We start from the raw sequence: 21,150 nt of genomic DNA on the forward strand, positions 1-21,150 counted from the left end.
GGATAGATTTTGGTTAAAGGAAGAAGTTGTTTTGGTGAGGTTTGGCTTGGCTTTGGTGGAGTTTGGCTTGGCTTTGGTGGAAGGAAGACAAAACAAAGCTTTGGTTTTTTTCAATGGGTGAGCTACGGCAATGGTGGAGGAAGAAAGAAGAAAATCCCTTTTTCTTTTTTAAATTTTCTTTTTCATTTCTCCTTTCCTTAGTTAGGTGACACATGGAAAGTAAAATTTGACTTTTATGTTTTAACTTTCCATATTTACACTTTAACCCACTAAACTCTTTACCATGTTTCAATTTAGTTTTTTAAACTTTCAATAATCATAGATTGACCTACTAAAATATGCTTTTAGCCTTTAGAAGTCCTTTTAAGCAAGCATGACGAATATAAACAAGCACCTCAAGCAAGCACGTCGGAAAACCCTAAGCACCTTTCGAAAGTGACTCGTTCCCGACTCGCTAATCACACTGTCTGCTTTATTTCTGAATACGTCTGTTTCTTTATTTGAGTTTTCTATGATTCAGTTATTAGTAGTGAAATAGCCTAGCCCTACCTAGTGATGTCACTGCTGTAGCTATGTGTTTGAGGATGTTACAAGGCAAGTCTGGGTGAAGCACCAAGTGTTATAGTGTCTTGGTCTTTCTTTCTAGGAGTGAACTTTTGCGACCGTATGTCAACTTGTTAGATTATTACCATGTGACCTTGTTTTATGGTGATAGTTAGTGACTTACTTTAGGCTATTATTATGTCGCATCAGAGGTCCCCCAACGGTCTTCCTTCCTTCAGATTCAAAGATTATACTTGTCTTCATGATCTACGGTAAGTGGCTTGTCTGGATTCACTTTTCATGCTCCCGTCGCTTCGCCTATTCCTAGACATAAATGATAATTACCTTGTTGCTTGAGTCGCATTTAAATTTACCATCAAAATCTTAGTATAAAAAATCTTCTTCTCCTATAAATACCACTTTTGCTCATAACTAATCTCTGTATTTTAAAAAAGACTCGACCATTCAGCCTCTCATTCTCATATTTCCTTAAGGTAATTTCTATCCATGCTTTCTTTCATAAAAATGAATAGGAATTTTTATTTTTCTTCCTCTTATTCTGGTGGAAGTTCAACCTCAAGCTCCTTCTTCGGTAGCCCCATTTGCCCTCTTACTCCCATTGTTCCGCTGAGGATGATTCATGATAATGAAAGCATCCTGATAAATGACATTCCTTTCGTGCTGACTGAGAAGGATGTAGACTGGCTTCACGACCACTACCAGATCTCTCGAGAGATTTTTTGAGTTTATGTTCCTTATCCGAATGTTCATGTGGATGACCAGATCTCAGCGGAGGACACCATCATGGTCTACGAAGAACAGCTGAAAGCAGGTCTTTAGTTTTCCATGGATCATTTTTTATTAAAGTCTTATGATTTCACAAGTCGTCGGTCGTCCAACTGCACCCCCAATAGCTAAAAGATTTTGGTGGCATTTCGGTTCGTTTGCTTTAATAATAAAATTCAACCGAGCGTTGCACTCTTCTCCTGAATGTACCAGTTGGATACACGAAAGAATGAAGATTTTTTGTTCTTTAGCGAAAAGAAATGCCAGACACTTTTCGACTGGATCCCCTCATCCTTGAAGCACTAGAAGAACAAGTTTCTCATTCTCTGTCGTAGGGTATTTGAAGGTTTTGGCCCTCTCCATACAAGCTGGAATGTATATGTGGAGCTAAGAAAAGATAGGGTCCAGCCGCGAAGGGATAAGGAAGAGGCCTTAAACTTTCTCCAGAAGACGGTCTCGACCTAGAGGATACATATCAATGTGGCGGTGAAGAACACCGCTTTATCCTAGCAGAGTTATTTCCAGGTGGATTAGGCTCGGGCTCCTCATCCGCCCAGTTTTCAAAATCCTCAGGAAAGCATTTCCCATGCTAGTGAGCAGGGTATGTTTCTTTCTAACTGCCTTTGCCTTTAAAACTGTCTTACTTACTCACTTTTTGTTATGTGCAGGTATGGTAGGAAAGAAGGATAAATTCACCGAAGCGGCATCCGCTGCCTGCAAATGCAAAGCTGTTGCTGGAGTCACCGACCCACCTCCCAAACGAGCTTGCAGGGCAGAAGAGATTATTATGCTTCCTCCTCCCCTCTTCCACCTGCAATTGAGGAACCAGCCCCCACTCAACCAGAGTCTTCTTCAAGAGCCACTCTTGCAGCAGGCCTTGTCCAAGTTGAACCAATAGAGCAAGAGGCTGGAGCTGGAGCCACATGGACTCGGGACATCCAATATTTGGCTTTGACGCTGACTCGAATGACCTCCCTTCTCGAGGAACCCCGTCTATCAGTCCTCATTGCAAAGAATGTTCTGAGACTTGAGAATCCCACATTTATAGGTATAATGAAAATCTATTAGATTATATCTGTTAACGGTAACTTTTTGTAATACCCGGCTCGAGTCCGGCATCGGAATTCCTGTAGTCCGGTGGAATCTTGGGTGTCGGAACCCTCGAGAAGGGTAATGCATATGTTTTCCAAGGTATTTCCACTTGTTTTCATGTTTTGAAGTGTGAAAAGCATTGAGTTTTGAAAGAAAAGCAACAAGGGAGAAATGCAAAGGTTCGGCCGCCGAAGGGTACTTTCGGCCGCCTAACATTGCATGGTTGCGGCTTCACGTTCGGCTGCCGAAGGTGGTCTGGTTTTGGGGCGTTTCTTAGAGATGTTCTTGAGTGAGTTTGGTCCCTCATTTGAGTCCACCTGTGTAGGTACGGACCAGAGGAATCAGGGAAATCAGCAGTGAGTCCAGTGTCAGAACCTGCAGTGTCAGTGCAAAGATAACCAGAGGTGAGTGGAATTTAACTTAATCTTTTAATATGGACAAATACGATGATTTTAGCATGTTTCATGCATCATGATGATTATGGTAGGTTGTTTGCATTAGTATCACGAATGTGACGCATTGCATAATATGATGCATATGATGAGAGAGATGGACCAAGGCGACCCCAATAGCCGATCTGTGTAAGACCTGGCCGGGCCAGGCAGCCTATTGGTATAAGACCTGGCTGGGCCAGGCAGGCAGATCGAGTAAGACCTGGGTGAGCCAGGCAACCTTGAGAGTCTAGGGATTTTTGGTGGTTATGTCCGTCTAAACGATGAAATGTTGTGATGTGGTGCATTTCCATAAGAGCATGTTTTATCACCTGTTATTTTATTATTCTACTCACTGGGCTATCGTAGCTCATCCCTCTCCCCTAACTCCAGTTGTGCAGGTTCAGAGGTCAGAGAGAACTCAGCAGAGTACAGGAAGAGTACAGAGTTTTGTAATAGCTAGCGTGGACATGTCATTGTATAGAGATAGTGTATATGTATAGAATGGTGTTTGATTTATAAGATTGTAATCCCTTTGTAGCGTCACATGATCAGTTTATGTATGTTTCTTTATTGTTGTATGTTTATGAGCAAAACCAGGCTTAACATGATGAGTTTGATCCGCCTAGGGCCATGAGGAGCTCTAGTAGGGATTAGTAGAGAATAGAAAGATTGCATACACAGGTTAAGCCTTGGAATGAAGAAAAGTTTTATGTTTTTACAGCAAATGTATGATCATGTATGGGATTTCACAGGTATACAGACAGAATAGCAGGCTTACTACGGGTCCCGGCGACCTTAAGTCGATCTGGATCCTAGTGCCGGTGGCAGTTCGGTTTCCGGGCTGTTACACTTTTTATAAACGCTCTGTTTATAAAAGGCGAGTCTGAGTGAAGTATTAAGTGTTACGATTTTCTAGTCTTTCTTTCTAGGGGTGAGACCTCTGTAACTGTATATCAATTTATTAAACCTTGCCATATGATTTTGTCTCATAATTACAGTTCATGACTTCCATTGAGCCATTATTATGTTGCACCACTTTTTTTATTGTTAATTTAGATTTATTTTACACTTAATTTACTTTAGAGAAAGGAATTTATATTTTATGCTGTTGAATTATTAAAAATATTAGTCAATAAAAAATATTTTTTAATTAAAAATTTTATTTTAAAAAAATAATTTTTAAAAAAAAAGTAATTTGTTGTGTTTTAAAAATTCTATTAAGATATTTTTATATATAAATTTATTAATATATTTATTTTTAAAATTAAATTAAATAATAAAAAATAAATTATTATTTTTCTTATAAAATATTTTCTATTTTTCACAAACAAACAAAATATTAAAAATTAATCGCATCATCGACAATTTAGTAGATCTACACAGTGTATTTATTTTCTCACTCATAATGGATGGACCTCACTTTTCCTAATTTAAAAAAAAAATTATAAATGAGCGCGCATAACCGAGTCATACACTGCGTGTATTGTATAATTTGCCACGTCATAATATTTTCAATGCAATAATTCTTTTTCTATTGATTTTTATGTAAAACATGTTGATTAAAATTCATATATAGAAAATATCATTAATTTTTGTTGTTTGATAATAGAAATTCTTTTTACAAGGAAAAAAAATTAAATTATTGAAAAGTTTTTCACTTTTTTGCTTTCTTTTTACCAATCTTCACCACTGGTGCGTGGTGCCCTCCTTCACTTTCATTTTGCTTTTTTAGACTCTTTTTATTTAAGAAAATTACTTTATATTTTAAAAAATGTTTTCATGAAAAATATTTTATAATTTTATTAATTTTTTATTATAAAATTTGTGATTTAATTTATATTAAATTAATATATTTAATTTAATATATATTATTAATAAATAATAGGGAAAATTATTTTTTAGTCCTGAGGTTTAACGTAATTAACACTTCTGTTCCTCTATTTTGGCGACCCAACACTTAAGTCCCTCACTTTCTTTCTGTCCAAATTCATAGTCCTTCCGTCAAAAATAGCTGTTTAGAACACGTGAATTGACAAAATTAACCCTCACTAAATCCAAATGCCTCTTCTTCTTCTTCTTCTTCTTCTTCTTCTTCTTCTTCTTCTTCTTGAGAAAACATAAAAGAGAAAAAAAAATAGAAATTTCACATTGAAAAAAGGGTATTTTTGAAAAAAATTATCACCTCTCACCTTTGACTATTTGACCAAACGGTTTAAATGGACGGAAGGACTATGAATTTGGACGGAAGAGAAAGTGAGGGACTTAAGTGTTGGATCGCCAAAATAGAGGGACAGAAGTGTTAATTACGTTAAACCTCAGGGACTAAAAAGTAATTTTTCCTAAATAATAATAACTTTTAAATACCGTGAATAATATTAATATAAAAATTATATTATAAGATATTAATTTAGTATAAATTAAATTATAGATAAAATAAAAATTACGAAAATTGTATAATATTTTTTTATATTTTTATTTTTTATATTATTTATTTTTATATAAATTATTTAATATAGTTAAAATAGTAATTTGTAGCACTTTTTTAATACCCTCTATTCATATTGTTTTCTTAAAATTAAATGATAAAAATATGAAAAGTTCAAAGTCATATAAAAACTAATTTCACAAGATATTTAATTTAATGATCTTCATATGATGTTATGCTTATATTAATTAAATGCACAATTAATAATATTATTGAAATTAATAGATTTTATGTATTTAATATATATTTATGTTTTAATAATTCAGTTGTCCCGTTACAGCTGGGTGACCGTACCAATTGCATGGCTTATTTTATTGGTTGTTCTTTAAGATAGCCCCCATCTGCCTCCTCCATACCTTGTCTGGACCGTAAAATCCACGCGCCATCATTGAGAGTACTCTTTACCCTTTTTACTCAAGTGGTCTAGCAGTTTCACTGATGTGTCCTTTCCCATATTTTTTAATTATGTTTTTCCGAAATCATATCGTCACTTCCCAATTTATCGCGATAAACCCCCAACTCCCGAAGTTTAATATTGCGATAAATTGAGGTTTTGGAGATGTTTTATTTCTCGCGTCTGGTGTCAGTCGTAACTTGTCAGAGAGTGGGTCTTGTTTTTTTATGAAGGAAAGTGGAGTTACGTTATCAATGACTCCTCCACCTTCTTTTTCTTTTTTTTTTTTTAAATTTCTAATTTGAATTAATTTTTTTAATATTTTGTTTCTTTGCAGCTAATAGAAAGCGACTGGTCTCAATTCTCAAAGCTACCGAATAGGAAATTTTGTCTCTAAGCAAAGAGCCGTTCCACAGCTTGGCGCTCTCTCAAAGGGAAGAGAAAAAAAAAAAAAAAAAAAAGAACTCATTTCAATTAAAATAATAATTTTAGTATTACGTAAATTTTTTTAAATATTATTAAAAAAAATTTAATGTATTAAATAAAATATAATTATTAATTAATAATATTTAATTTACTTTTAATATTAATGAAATTTAAATTTAAATTTAAATTAAATTCCTAAACGGTAATGATCATTAATTTACTTCTTATAAATATTGTAATATAACATATCCTTTGAAGTTTAGAAATGACTTAATTTAAAAGTGTTTTTATTTTTTAAATTAAAAAATATTTTTATTTGATTAATTTTTTTAAATGCCCTAAATATTAAAAAAAATTAAAATATTTTTAGAAAATAAATGGAGCATTAATAAGCAAAAATAGAATTGCTTTCAATAAAGCCCTAACTCTTTAAGATAATCTTTTAGGAAAATCTTCTTTCTTATTTTTTTTTAAATCAACTTTTTAAATTGCAAAAATATTTTTAATTCAATAATTCTAGAATTTAGATTCGTAAAATTTCAAATTTCAGATTCTAATAAGAAATAATTTACCATATAAAACTTTCTAAAGTATAAACTTGGAGGATAAATATATAAATTAATTAATAATATTATTATTAGGAATGGAAATATAAGATCATTTTAAACTCTTAAGATCCCAATCTTGACAATTTTCCAAATAAATTAAAATCAATTTCCAAAAAAAAAAAAAAAAACCTTATTTCCATGGTTTCTAAAGAATAAAGGGAAAAAAAGGGGTTTATCCTTGCTTTCCAACATTCCATTTATTATTCTTTTCTTTTTTTATTTATATAATAAATAATTCTGAATTAGTACCACATATATTCAATAATAGCAAAATTAGCATCGTAAATTTAATAAGTTGGTATATATATATACAATTTTTATTAAATATTAATTTTAAATATTTTTTGCCTCTGAAAATATTTTTTTAAAAATAATTTATTTTCCATTATTTAATTTTATTTTTAAAAATAAATTTTATTAATAAATTTATTTACAAAAATTTTAATAAGAATTTAAAGTGTGAATTTTTTTAAAAATAATTTATTTTTTTTAATAAAAATATTTTTTATTGACTAATTTTCTATGTGTTCTAAATGTTAAGTATTAAGTTAATAATTTTAATTTTTATTATTTTTAAGGAAAATAGGCAGTATGAGCTATTTTGATAATATATTGTAAGATAAAGAATTATGGGGTACCCTAATGCCTCCTACATAAATAGTGGGAAGGTCCTACATTCTCTCCTCTTTTTGAAGCAAAAGGGCATTGGTGTCTCACATTTTCCTTATTTTATTATATCTACCGCAACAAACTTTTAAGATTTAACTCTCTCTTTGGTGGAAATTGTTCCATTCTCCACTCACTTTAATTACCAAATAAAGTTCATATCAATATTTAAAAAAAAAAATCCCATCTTCCAATCAAACATGACAAATGAGTTAAATGTTTTTTTTAAAAAAAACACTAATATATTACCATTCGCATCAAACCAACCTATTCAAACGTAAGATATTTCTAACATGTATTTACTTTTTTACGGGAATAAACTTGTGAGTACTATTTGATTTAAATTAAAAAAATCAATCGAACTGAATTAATTTAAAAATTCGGTTCAATTTTTTTATTTATTTTAAAAATTTTGATTATTTCGATTATATTTGATTTTGATCATAAAAAATTTAAAAAAATCAAGCTGAATCGATTAGTGATAATAGTTCAATAATATAAAGAGATTAGATTATATTAAAGTTAAAATATTCTAATTAAATTTTAAGTATTAAAAATAAAATATAAAAAATAAAAAATTTATTAAAAATTCAAATTAAACTGAATCAGACTGATTCGGTTCGATTTGATTTCTAATTAAAATCAATTCGATTCGATTTTTATAAATATTAAAATTTTAATTTTTAATTTATTCAATTTAGTTTGATTTTAAATTAAATCGACCGAATACTCAATCTTACTCAATCTCATTGAATGAAGAAAAGTTTCAAATCATTTAATTAAAATAAAATTTTCATTTAATTATGATTAATGTTGATCTGCACTAGCTTTTTTTTAAGATATTAATTTAATTTGAAAAAAAAGTAATATTAAGATAATATATTATAAATTTTAAAGTTAAAAAAAATTATAATATAATTTTTTTATTTTCTTCTTAATTAAAATAAAAAACTATTAAATTTTATTATTTTATTTAAATTTATCTTTAAATTATTTTTAAAATATATTATTATTGGATAAGGTTAACTATATATTATTATATTTACAAAAGTAATTTCTAATTTTTATATATTTTTAAAATATTAATTTGCTATAAATGATGATGGCCATTGAATATTGTAAAAAATGATAAGAATGAAGAGGAAAGAGATGGGACCCTTCTTGATCAGAAGGTTGTTGAATTATAATTGGAGAGTTTTCCCCACTAACCATACAACATCTTTGCCTTTATTCTTTTCTTTTCTTTTCTTTTTCAAAAAAAAAAAAAAAAACTTTGCCTTTATAAGTTGGTCCAATAATATGAACTGCATACTTTAGAATATATCTTTTTTTTTAAATAATAATTATTTAAAATGAAAATAATAACAAATATTTTTAAATTAATAGAGAGAAAATATTTAACAATGGCTTAATAAAATAATTGTTTTTTGGATTTCTGATTTGGAAACTCCTCTGGGAAGGAGGACCACTTTGTTGACTTTTGATTTTTTTTTTTTCAGAATATTTATATACCTAAAATAAGTGGATAGTAACATGGAGCTGAGGTCTATCAAGGTTGATGTTGTATAATTAAATTTTTAAAGCCCATTCTCCACGTCCTTATAATCTATCTGGACAACTCGCGACCCGTTTTCTCTCTAATTTCTCGTCGCGATATAATCTGAATGGGATTTTTTCGGGTAGTAAAATATCATTTGTTTGAGTTATAGAATGTGAATTATTCAACCTTGTAGACTTGCTACCTGTACTATTTAATTCTCGCGAGATATTGTCGGTATTTCTTAAGTTGACATGACATAATTCCTAACACATGAGTGGCGAGGACTATAATGACAAAATTTTGTCCCCTCTCTCTCTCTCCGTTTCTCACAATAATATATATATACATATATTTTTTACATTTTAATTATTTTTTAAAAAAATTATTAATATTTTAATTAAATAATTTTAAAATAAAAATAAACTAATAAGTTTTTTTAAAAATCTAAAGATATCATAAATAGGGAAAAAAAAATCTCATAATAACTTTTCCATTATGACTCTATAGTTTTTTTCACTTTTACATTTTGTGAATTTTTCAAATAAAATCACTAAAATATTTAAAATCACTGAATTTTTGAAGTTTGAATTTTATAGTCACATATTTTAATTTTAAACTTAAATAATAAATTAATCATTAATAAATAAAATGAAATAAATTAATAATTAGTGGACTTCAATTTTAACGTTAGATTTATATTTTAAATATTTATTTACCTAAATTCGTGTTTATAAAACATTGCAAATCAATATTTTAAGATTCAGAAATTAAAAAGGGAAAAGAAATACAAATTCCCTTTATTTGAAATTATGTAATAATTTAATTTAATTATTTTTTTATCATTTTTCTGTTTGGATTGAGAGAATTATATATTTTTTTAATTTAAAATTTTATTTTTAAAAAATTGAAACCATACATATTTTATCAAAATTTATATTTATTTTATTTACAAAATGAATCATAGGAGTTAAAGTGAATTACTATTTATAATTTCAATTTTGTAGGTAACCAAATGTAACATATAGATAAAATTGTGTAAATCTTTAAAGATATCCGCTCTGATTTAAGATGAGTAGTATTCGGTTTAAATCTAAAAAATTGATCGAACCGAATTAATTTACTAATTCAGTTTAATTTTTTATTTATTTCGGTTTGGCTTAATTTTTAATTTAAAAAATTTCAGTTATTTCGATTCACAACAATTTTTTATAAAAAAAACTGAAAAATTCAAACTAAACTGATAGTGACAATAACATATTATTTTAAAAAATACAGAAAGATTATATCATATTAATGGTAAAATATTTCAATTAAATTTTAAAATATTAAAAATAAAGTGTAAAAAATAAAAAATTTATTAAAAATTTAAATCGATTAAATCGAATCAGACCAGTTCTGTTTGATTCAGTTTCTAATCAAAATCGATTCGATTCGATTTTTATAAATATCAAAATTTCAATTTTCGATTTATTTCATTCGATTTAATTTTGAACCGAACGGCTCACCTCTATTTTGAATGCATTGATTTTAAAATATTTGCTAATAATAACTATTTACTATTAAAATTAAATCATTATTAAAATATTTACTCTAATTGGCATTGATTTTAAAATATTTGTTAAGAATAACTATTTACTATTAAAATTAAATCGTTATTAAAATATTTAATATTAGTTATTATGTAATTATGATATATATTATATGATAATGATTATAAAAAATTAATTTATATATAATAATTATATTATAATATTTCTTTAGAAAAAAGATAAAAATATAAGAAAATTTAGAGAAGGAGAAAGCTGATTGTGGAAAATAAGATCATTTGTATGTGAGGTTAATAAAACGTTTTTATTGGCATATATCTTCAAATTGCTTAGAAAGGTAATTTGGAGAAGTTAGGTAATGTTAGGTAATATTAGTTAATTAGTAATTGTTTTTTAAAAAATTTGATGGATAATTAATAAATTTTTTAAAAATATAAAAATTAAATAGTAAAATATTTAATAATAAAATTAATGAAAATGCTTATTAATAGACTTTTAAAATATTCAGAATATTTTAATATATTTTTTAAAATTAAAAGATTAATTAATGAATATTATAGTATTATATATGAATTAAGTAGTAATTTTATTTAAATATTAATATTTTAAATTGAATTAAAATATTATTTTTAAAATCGTTTCCTAATAAAGTTTTAGCGATTGAATTTTTGAACTTTTATGTTGCAAATTAAATATTTAATAATTGAATTACTGGCAAATGATTGATGGAAATTTATTGTTTAGCTAACAATAGAAATTTCAAATTCTAAATTAAAATTAAAATGAGGATTAAAAAGTTATATTGAGTATGAATTTACAATAACATAATTACAATTAATATTTGAATTTATTATTTTTAAATTTATATTTATATTAATATAAATTAAAATTCATGTACATTTCTTTTTTCAAACTTCTCAAATAAAGTATTTATTAAAAAAATTTATTTTTATTAAATTAAAAAAATTAATTTTTAAAATGAAAATTAAAAAATTTCAGACTAAAATTTAAAATTTTTTAAATTTATTTAAATATATTTATTACGAAATTAAATATGTGAATATAAAAAAAAATTTCTTTTACGATCTCTAAATGTATCCATCATTCATATAATTTTATTTTTAAAATATATTTTTATTCCATTAATTGGGAAGAAGCAACCTATAGATTTTGCTTAAATCACAACCTCGTCCCTTCCGACGTCGGAGCAGAGTGGAGAGATTAAGATTTACAAAGACAAGCCATCATTAGGAGGGGCCCGTATGACGTGGCATGACTTTTAGCCGAAGGAAAAAAAATCCAAAAAAGAAAACAAATTCCGCCAATGGCGAGACCTATTCTTCCCCAAGCTCCCATTTTTTTGTCTGCTAAAGCCTCCCGCTTTCCCTCTGCGTCAAAGAGAAAACAAAGGTTGACTCTCACACAGATCTTGGGGGCCTCTCATTATCTCTCTGTAAGCATTTACTTCCATTTTCTCTTCCCCATTTTCTGTATTTCAAGATCTGCAAAAGTTCTACATCAATTTGGTTGATTCTTTTGTTTATTTAATGGATAGCAATTACACAGCTATTCCCAAGAACTCCTTCGTAGAATTACAATTGAATCATGATCCTGAAGGACCTTCACACCCAGAAAACACCCACATCAAATTGCTCCCTCTTAATGATAGGGAGGAATTTATAGATCCCCAGATCGAGAATGCTAAAATTTTAGGTGATAATGATGGTGGTGGTGGGGGTGATTATGATGATGATGATGATTTTGATATTGATAGTTATCCTCTTGTTCTTTCTAAATCCAATAATGGATCTGGAATTTACGGTGCGGTTTTTAATCTCACCACAACTATTATTGGGGCCGGGATTATGGCATTGCCAGCTACAATGAAGGTTCTTGGATTGGGTTTAGGGATTGTGTTGATCATTCTGATGGGTATTGTCTCTGAAATCAGCGTTGAATTATTAATTAGGTTTTCCGCTCTTTGTAAGGCTTCTTCCTACGGTGAAGTTGTCGAATGTGCTTTAGGGAAAACTGCCAGGGTTTTGTCCGAGATTTGTATAATTGTGAACAATGCAGGTTTTATGGTTGTCTATTTGATAATTATAGGTGATGTTTTGTCTGGATCTTTCCATCATGTTGGGGTTTTAGATCAATGGTTAGGACATGGTGTGTGGGATCATAGGAAGCTGGTGATTTTGGTTGTGGTTGTGATTTTTCTTGCACCTCTCTGTGCTCTGGATAAGATTGATTCACTTAGCTTAACATCAGCTGCTTCTGTGGTTTTGGCTGTTGTCTTTGTTGTGGTATGTTTTATTGTTGCTTTTATTAAGCTTGTTGAAGGCAAAATTGAGGTTCCAAGAATGACTCCTGATTTTGGTTCAAAGAAGGCCATTTTGGATTTGCTTGTGGTGATTCCCATCACGACAAATGCTTATGTCTGCCATTTTAATGTTCAGCCTATATATAATGAACTTGAAGGTCGATCACCCCAGAAGATGAACCAAGTGGGGAGAATTACAACTATTCTTTGCGTTATTGTTTATGCTTCGACTGCCATTTCAGGTTATTTACTCTTTGGGAAGGATACTGAAGCTGATGTGCTGACCAATTTCGACGTAGACCTCGGGATTCCTTTTAGCTCTGCCATAGATTATATTGTGAGGGTTGGGTATGTTCTTCATTTGGTTCTTGTTTTTCCTGTTGTTCATTTCTCTTTAAGGCAAACAGTGGATGATATGGTGTTTGAGGGATCAGCTCCACTCGCGGAGAGCAGGAAAAGATCTTTAGCATTAACTGCAGTGCTATTGGGATTGATTTATTTTGGCTCTACTATGGTGCCAAACATTTGGACAGCTTTCAAATTCACAGGGGCAACTACAGCAGTGTCATTAGGTTTTATATTTCCGTCTCTTATTGCACTGAAATTAAGTGATCGAGGCGAGAGTTTGAGCCATGGAGAGAAGTTGTTGTCATGGTTTATGCTAATCATGGCAATAATAGTTAGCATTGTTGGAGTAATTGGAAATATTTATAGCCTTAAAGGCCAATCCAAATGATATTCTTCTTACAGCTTTTGGTGTTAGTTTCTATGCAAAAAGCATTGCCAATTTTCTCCAGATTCGAGTGGGTGATAATTTCTCTGGTGTCTGCCCATTTCAGACAACCAAATCTAATTGGGAAATTGATGGACCTCTGGCAAAATGTTGTTTCAGATTGCACAGATGTGATGAGGTTCTTACAAAAGCTCAGACAGATCTGGAGGGTGCCCTGATGTTTGACACACAGAGACTATCAGACAACTGTAACAAACCATTTGAAGAATGTTTAGGTAAAATACTTTTTATTTAGTTTATATTTATATGACACCCACTATGTTTAAGTTAATGAAGAACATACATCTCAGTTGCAGTAGGATTTTGTTGTTTCTTTTGCCACGAATGTCATTCTAAATGTATACTCCAACAGCAAGAATGCTGCAATAAGGTGATCTTTTTCTTTTTTCTTTCCCATATTATTAGACTGTATTCCTATCCTGTTTGCTCTCAATGCTAAACTTGCCATTGATTGCTATCGATTGTAGTTTGTTTTTCCTATTAATGAAGGAAGTATTATATTTTAAGTTGGTCTAAATATATGACAGATGAGATTATTTATGTCCTATTTGATAGAAGAAAACAATTTTTTATATTTTCCATTTTATAAGAGAATTTTAATTTTCATTTTTCATAAACAATAATGAAAAAGTAAAAATACATTCATTTGTTTTTGTTTCTTTGAAATAAACACCATATATGATGAATGGAAATCCAAGTCATAATACAACAAATGGCTATAATTTGGCATGGGAATAGCTGCTCTTGCTCTTACTAAAACATGAGCATACTGATTTATAAATTTATTAAAAACAATAAAGGTATTAGGGACCTCATTTTATTAATTATATTGATATCATTAAAACCTTATTTTATAATAATATAATTTTTTAGTATTGTAAATGAAATAATTACTTAATTTTAATTATGAAAAGTTAAAAGTATAATTTTTTTTTTATATAAAAAATATCAAAAATTTCATTTGAAAAACAGAATTTTTGTTATAAAAAAATGAAAAAAGTCTTAAAATAGTTTCCTATATCTTAGTTAAATTGTAGCATATGTAGACGTGAAATTTTATTTTCAATTCTACGAGAAATTTTTTTCAAAATATTAAAATTATTTCAATTTTCCACAAGCGAGCAGGATAAAAGAGCTTTATAATTAACTAGAAAGTATGTAACACCAACTGCAACACCAATCAATCCTAGACTCAAACCTAGCAACGCCTACACAAACTGATAAAATGCATGGCTAGCAAATTTAGTTGGTCTTAAAATACACTAAGAAACCATCTTCACATTGCATTAGTATGGCTGGGCAACATACCCCTTATGGAATCGAAACGTAGCAGACCCTGCATCTGTCACTTGAACTCAAATACGGGTGTCAGAAATATGCATATCTCAATATCTGATTTGTCAACTTTCTCTAGTAAAAAATGCAAGGACATGGATCTAAATTTATATTTGGGTGCTTGGATAAATAAAGTAAAATAAACAAATGCAGAAACTTAACTACACATGAATATGTCAATCAAATATGAGAGTGCATAAATATGCGTGGGACACATATTTCATATGGTATTCTATGAAGTGTAATGATGAGTCTGAGCATCAGAGCCTCCATGATCCAATTTGTTTCGACTACTCGCCTACAAACCAACACTTCCTCTGTAGGATTGAGACAAATGCTGCAAAACAATTTTGCTGGAAGAAATGCTAGACTACGGAAATTGTACAATTGAGCTTTGCCATGATCTCCTCAACAAGAGCAGGGCCTTGACAAGGTCTAAAGATCCTTCTCATCAGGATTCGGCATCGCATCAGTGATGGCACCAGGGATGAAGCCCACTTCTCCAAATCCAAGCAAATGAGGTGCTCTTTTCAGCAACCCAAGATGCCACTGATGTATTGTTCAGTGATCAACATTTGCTGAATAGCAGAACATTTTACAAGATCAATTTCACAGCTCCATCAAGGAGACTTCAAACGCCGACCTCTGTGTTATCGTGATGTAGGGAGAAGGTCATGAAAACTACTATTCACTATTCACTATTCACTATTCACTATTCCACTTGCATGCAGTCCATGTGATGTGATAAGAATAAACAGACACATGGAATTAGCAGCAGATCTATTTGCTTGCTAGCAAATTCTGGAGTCAACATGGCCTATTCATGAACTTCTGAATCCACCGACTTCACAACCTTGGACAACCAAGATCCAGTAGACCAAATGCCTCTACAATCTCCATTGTAAGTATCAGCACATCAGGCTGCTTTGTTGACTGGGATTGATGACATTAAGACAATCAATGCATCGCTTTCCAAGCTAACAAAGCAATTGTCTTCTTCACTTCTTGCATGGTGGCAAGGAAAGCAACTCGGGCAGCTAAAATTTTTGACCTGAAACATCTCAATTCTGACATTTAATCCCTGAGATGAGTCCTCATTCAAGCGAGCAGCCGTCGTTTTAGACAAACCACTATTTTTTAACCCCATACTGAAAACATAATAGAAAAGAAATAATGAGCACAACTTGTGACATAAGTATGCAGAAGTTAATCTAAAGTCCAATAACAAACTAAGATTTAACAATTACAAGATAATGATCTCACCAGCATATTTTTTATCAATCATCTTTCCCATCTTGCCTTCAATTTTCTAATTCACCAAGCTTTAGCTGCAAATAACTTCAGTGAGCACACTTGAAAGGAACTTTCTTGGTTTCAAAAATAAATGCAGCAAATGCTTACCTGTCTTAACATTTATGAATTGCATCATATCTATAAATAGCAACTGCTTGTGTCCGCTAGATCATGCCTCATTGTTGCCTCCAACACCTGTTAGTTATAAGTGAATGTCTCATTGTCATTGTTTATCGAAATATTGGAAAAAGGACATAGAAACGAATTTTCAGATTTACAAATTGATCTCTTATTGTCATAGAAAAGGAGGAAGCATGAAAGCATAAAAAATCATATATGAAAATCAGAAAATTTTAAAACCATATCATTAATGTTCCAGAAACTTAAAGCATTTTCTCAGCTTTCCAGCTCACCAAGAAGTAAACCTGTACCAATGCAGATAAATTATTTCCGTCAAAGTGGTGGCATTTGGCATGTCATTAAGCTGCAATTCAGTCGAGATTAATTTGTTAAATGTCCACAAAGCTGTCAGTAGTGCTAGTGCCTCTTTTATATGACATTTCTTTGGATGAATGCATCTCAGCCTTTACATTAAAAAAAAAAGTGCCCCTAGCTCAGCCTTTAAGTAGATGACGCCGTCCTAATTCAATTTATAACATTGAGAATCTAGTGAACTTATTATAACTTTTCATTAACTACAGGATGAAAAAAATCAAAACTTTGGATGCCAAATCACAGTTATAGCCAAATCGTTAAATTTTGCACAACAAAGTCAAACATTTTGAATTTGTTGCAATCGTAACCATAGTGCTAAATTGAATTTGAAAAGTTTAGAATAAATTTCAAGTGTCCTTGAGATCCCTATATTTTCAAAATCAAATAATTAAGTCTCTACTTTTATATTATATACAAATTAGTCCCTCATCTAATTTTCATCCAAAGTACCATTAATTTTTTTAAAAATTAACAAAATGCCCTCTACCACATTTTCCATTTGAAACAAGTAAATTTTCATAAACCTTAGCCAACACCCTCTAAATGAGTTAGGCCTAGACCAAACCTATATTCAGAAGCTTTTACGCATGATTTTTTTGTTAAAAATTTTATTTTGCGTAAGTTAAAAAAAATATAAATGCTCTTTATATACATATAAAGCTTCCTTAATGAATTTTATTCAACTTAATTAAATTATTTGACAATAAATACAGGTATGAGTGACTATGTGGATATAAGTTACTAATTTCTTGGGTCTCTCTCACTATGGATTCATGGATTTTCCAGTCTAGGTGACATAAATGTTTCTTTTCTCATGAGATCAGCAGAATGTTCAATGCAAAAAAATAGAAAAAGGAAATGATAGAGGAAAAAAAAACCTGAGTGTCACATGATAAGTTTGCATCTTGGGCACTGCAGCTCGTACAGTATTTGCCCAACAAGACGGAATCAAAGGTTTCAATTTGAGGTTTCTGCTGCACCAAGCTCACCAAAAATCCCCACAAGAACATGTACCATCCCAGATATGGTGAAATTGATTTCCATCTCGAACAATGATCTTACGTTTAGTGACTTTGGACATGAATTTCATAAAAGAATGACAATCAAGACAAATTCGGAGATTCTGCATAATCTGAATAGGAGCCCCATTTGGTGTTCTCAGAATGCCACACACAAGGGCAAGTTTCTCACTGTGGTAATCCTGCTCATTCTTTTTTTGTTCCTCCTCAACACCGTGAAGTACAACTTTTGTATCTGGATAACCTGCAGCTCTGAAGCATCTATAGAAGTCCTCTAGTGCCAAGTGAATTTCATCGATTGCATCATGTTTCTTGTCTCCCACAAGGAAACAGTGCACCTTGTTCTTGATCTGAATCCAGCTGATTCCTGGTTCTTTCTTCACGGCAATGTGTTTCATCAATTCCCTTATTTCCCTTGCTTTGTCCCACATGCCTTGATATGCATATATATTTGATAATAATAAATAAGTCTCAGACCTCTTTGTCCCCATTTCTAAAAGCTTTTCAGCAACCCTCTGGCCAATTTCCATGTTCTGATGGATCCTACAAGCAGCAAGAAATGCATCCCAAATTACACAATCTGCTTTTATGGGCATGTTTTGGATGAGAGCTTCAGCTTCTGAAAGCTTTCCAGCTCTCCCAAGGAGATCAACCATGCAAGTATAGTGACAAACAGATGGGATCATCCCATAGTCCTGGGTCATGGAAATGAAATAGTCCCATCCTTCTTTGACCAACCCAGCCTGGCTACAGGCACGTAAAACACCTAAAAAACTTATTTCATTTGGCAAAACTCCAGCTTCTTCCATTTGTCTGAAAATTTTGATTGCTTCTTTACCCAATCCATTTTGTGCACATCCAACTAAAACTGCATTCCATGTGAATAGGTCCCTGTCAAGCATCTCTTCAAAGACATAAAGACCATCTAGACTACCACACTTGAAATACATAGATATTAGAGCATTCAACACAGATAAACATGAATCAAATCCATATTTGAATAGCAATCCATGGAACTGTTCTCCAAGACAGATTGCACCCAGATTGCCACAAGCACTTAGAAGGCTAGTAACTGTTATGTGTTTTGGTTTCACTCCAGCAGACAACATATCAAGGAACAATTTCAAGGCCCTCTCTCCTTCACCAGCTTGCATATATGCTGATATGATAGCTGTCCAAGATACCACATCCCGCATTGGCATCTTTTCGAAAGTGTTCCATGCATCATTCAACATGTTGTTCTCTGAAAGCCCAGAAATGAGTGAGTTCCACGAGACTGTGTCCCTCGCATTCATTGTACTAAATGCCTGGGAAACATCTCCTATGTTATTGCACTTTGCATACATGGAAATCAAGCCATTTCCCACAAATGGATTAGAGTCAGAACGTGTCTTAATAGTAAGGGAGTGTATTTGTTTACCTATTTCAACATCTCCAATGTTGGCACAAGCAACCAAAGCACTGGTAAAGCTTGAACGACTTGGAACCATCCCAGTCCTAAGAAGCTCAGAAAACAACTCCAAACCCTCTCTAAAATTTCCATTCTGCACAAAACCAGCAATCATGGCTGCCCAAGAAGCAGCATTCCTAACAGGCATTTGCAGAAACATAGCTTTTGCTTCTTCAACCATTCCATTCTGGGCATATCCACCAATCATAGCATTCCAAGTAACTAGATTTGGATTCTCAATCTGGTCAAATATGTGTCTGGCATCATCAATCCTCCCTTTCTGCATATATGCAGCCATCATCGTGGTCCTCGTAGGAACACTTTTTTCACTCTCTCTCTCATACAATGCAATTGCATCATCCAATCTTCCACACTGTGAAAAAGCAGCAATCATACTAGTCCATGAGTACTCATTCCTTACTGGCATAGCTTCAAAAAATTTAGCAGCATTATCCAAACTCCCACTCCTCATATATGCATTCAGAATAGCAGTCCCCACCACCACATCCCCTTCATAGCCCAATTTCATCGTTATAGTCCTCAAACTGCTAATCAAATCCAAATTATTCAAACCCATTATTGCTGACAGTCCAACCACCAAAATTGACTGATCGGGCATCAGTCCACTATTCATCATTATCAAAAAGATATGCCATCCTTCTCTATACTGGCTTATCTCAACATAGCCGGACACCATCACCATCCAAGACACACAATTCCTCTCTCCCATTCTATCAAATAACTCCCTCGCTTCTCTCATCAATCCGCATCGAGAATACCCGGTTATAATTGAATTCCACGAAGAAATATTTTTCTCGGGCATCTCATCGAACAACTTCCTAGCATTTTTTATATCCCCATTCTGCACATACCCCGCTAACATTGCATTCCAACTCACTACATTACGCTCAGGCATCGATTGAAATACGGTTTTAGCTTCTTCAATAAGCCCAGCTTTTGCATACCCAGATAGCAAAATGGTCCATGTCCTCACATTCTTGTGATCAAAGGCATTAAAAAGTAATTTAGCATCTCGAATATTGTTATTTTGAATATAAGCATTGATCATGGAGTTCCAAGAGACACTGTCCCTTTGAGACATTGAGTCGAACACATGACGAGCCTCTTCAACTCGGCCAAGCTTTCCAAGTTGTTGAATCCTTAGGTTGCATTGAAACAAATGCCTTTGCGGGTACAATGGCCTTTGGGAGACATGTATAGGGAGAGGAAAGGTGGAGAGAGAGCGGACGCGGAGCAAGCGGCAGCTTATCATTGGACGTCAAAACGGCGAGCCTTTGCATTATTGTACGAAGACTATCACATGGGCAGAAAATTTTCTGCTCATCAATTCTGACTTCTGAGAGATGGGAGGCAGCCTAGAATTTGAGCCGGTGAAGGCCTTGTTGTCACCTCTCGCGTTGGGCTGTTTTAATCCCCTATAGGAATAATGGGCTTAGTTAGCTTGCTAAAAGGCATACTGTATCAATACTTATTAAAAAAAAAAATTAAATAGTTGAAAATATAAAAATTAAGAAATTTATTTTTTTAAAAAATTAAGAATTTAAAATTTAATTGAGATTGAATTATATTTTGATTAGTGTACTATTTAATATAAAATTAATTACATGTTATAAAATTAATAATAGAGAATTAATAATAATAATAGAGTATGAATTTGAGCGGAGGATACTCAGATTTGTACGTACGTATGTTGTTAGATTTCTTTTTATGCCAGATCATTCAATTTTTTTGGCGCTCATGCGAGTAGGGGTGTGAGGTGACTGGATTGTCATCTTTTCTCATGTTACATTACTGAATTAGATTTTCTTATTTAATCTGGACTCGAGGATAATCCGACTTGTTCTGCGCTATTTAGGGGTGAGCAGTATTCGGTTCAAACCGAAAAAACCGACCGAATCAAACC

The 21,150-nt window shown here is 31.6% G+C and overlaps 2 protein-coding genes across 2 annotated transcripts; one reads left to right on the forward strand and one right to left on the reverse strand.

Moving 5' to 3' along the window:
• Window positions 1-11,753: 11,753 nt before the first annotated feature.
• On the forward strand, window positions 11,754-14,140 carry LOC110626853 (amino acid transporter AVT6E). Its single transcript, XM_021772984.2, has one exon. The coding sequence runs from the start codon at window positions 12,069-12,071 to the stop codon at window positions 13,575-13,577; it is 1,509 nt and encodes a 502-aa protein (XP_021628676.1). The 5' UTR covers window positions 11,754-12,068; the 3' UTR covers window positions 13,578-14,140.
• A 1,878-nt stretch (window positions 14,141-16,018) lies between these two features.
• On the reverse strand, window positions 16,019-20,582 carry LOC110625941 (pentatricopeptide repeat-containing protein At4g02750). Its single transcript, XM_021771653.2, has 4 exons — window positions 17,636-20,582; window positions 16,371-16,457; window positions 16,233-16,297; window positions 16,019-16,117 (listed from the first exon to the last, which is right to left on the reverse strand). The coding sequence occupies exon 1, from the start codon at window positions 20,497-20,499 to the stop codon at window positions 17,743-17,745; it is 2,757 nt and encodes a 918-aa protein (XP_021627345.1). The 5' UTR covers window positions 20,500-20,582; the 3' UTR covers window positions 16,019-16,117; window positions 16,233-16,297; window positions 16,371-16,457; window positions 17,636-17,742.
• Window positions 20,583-21,150: the final 568 nt, after the last annotated feature.

This window comes from Manihot esculenta, chromosome 11, assembly GCF_001659605.2.
Source record: "Manihot esculenta cultivar AM560-2 chromosome 11, M.esculenta_v8, whole genome shotgun sequence".
Lineage (NCBI taxonomy): Eukaryota > Viridiplantae > Streptophyta > Magnoliopsida > Malpighiales > Euphorbiaceae > Manihot > Manihot esculenta.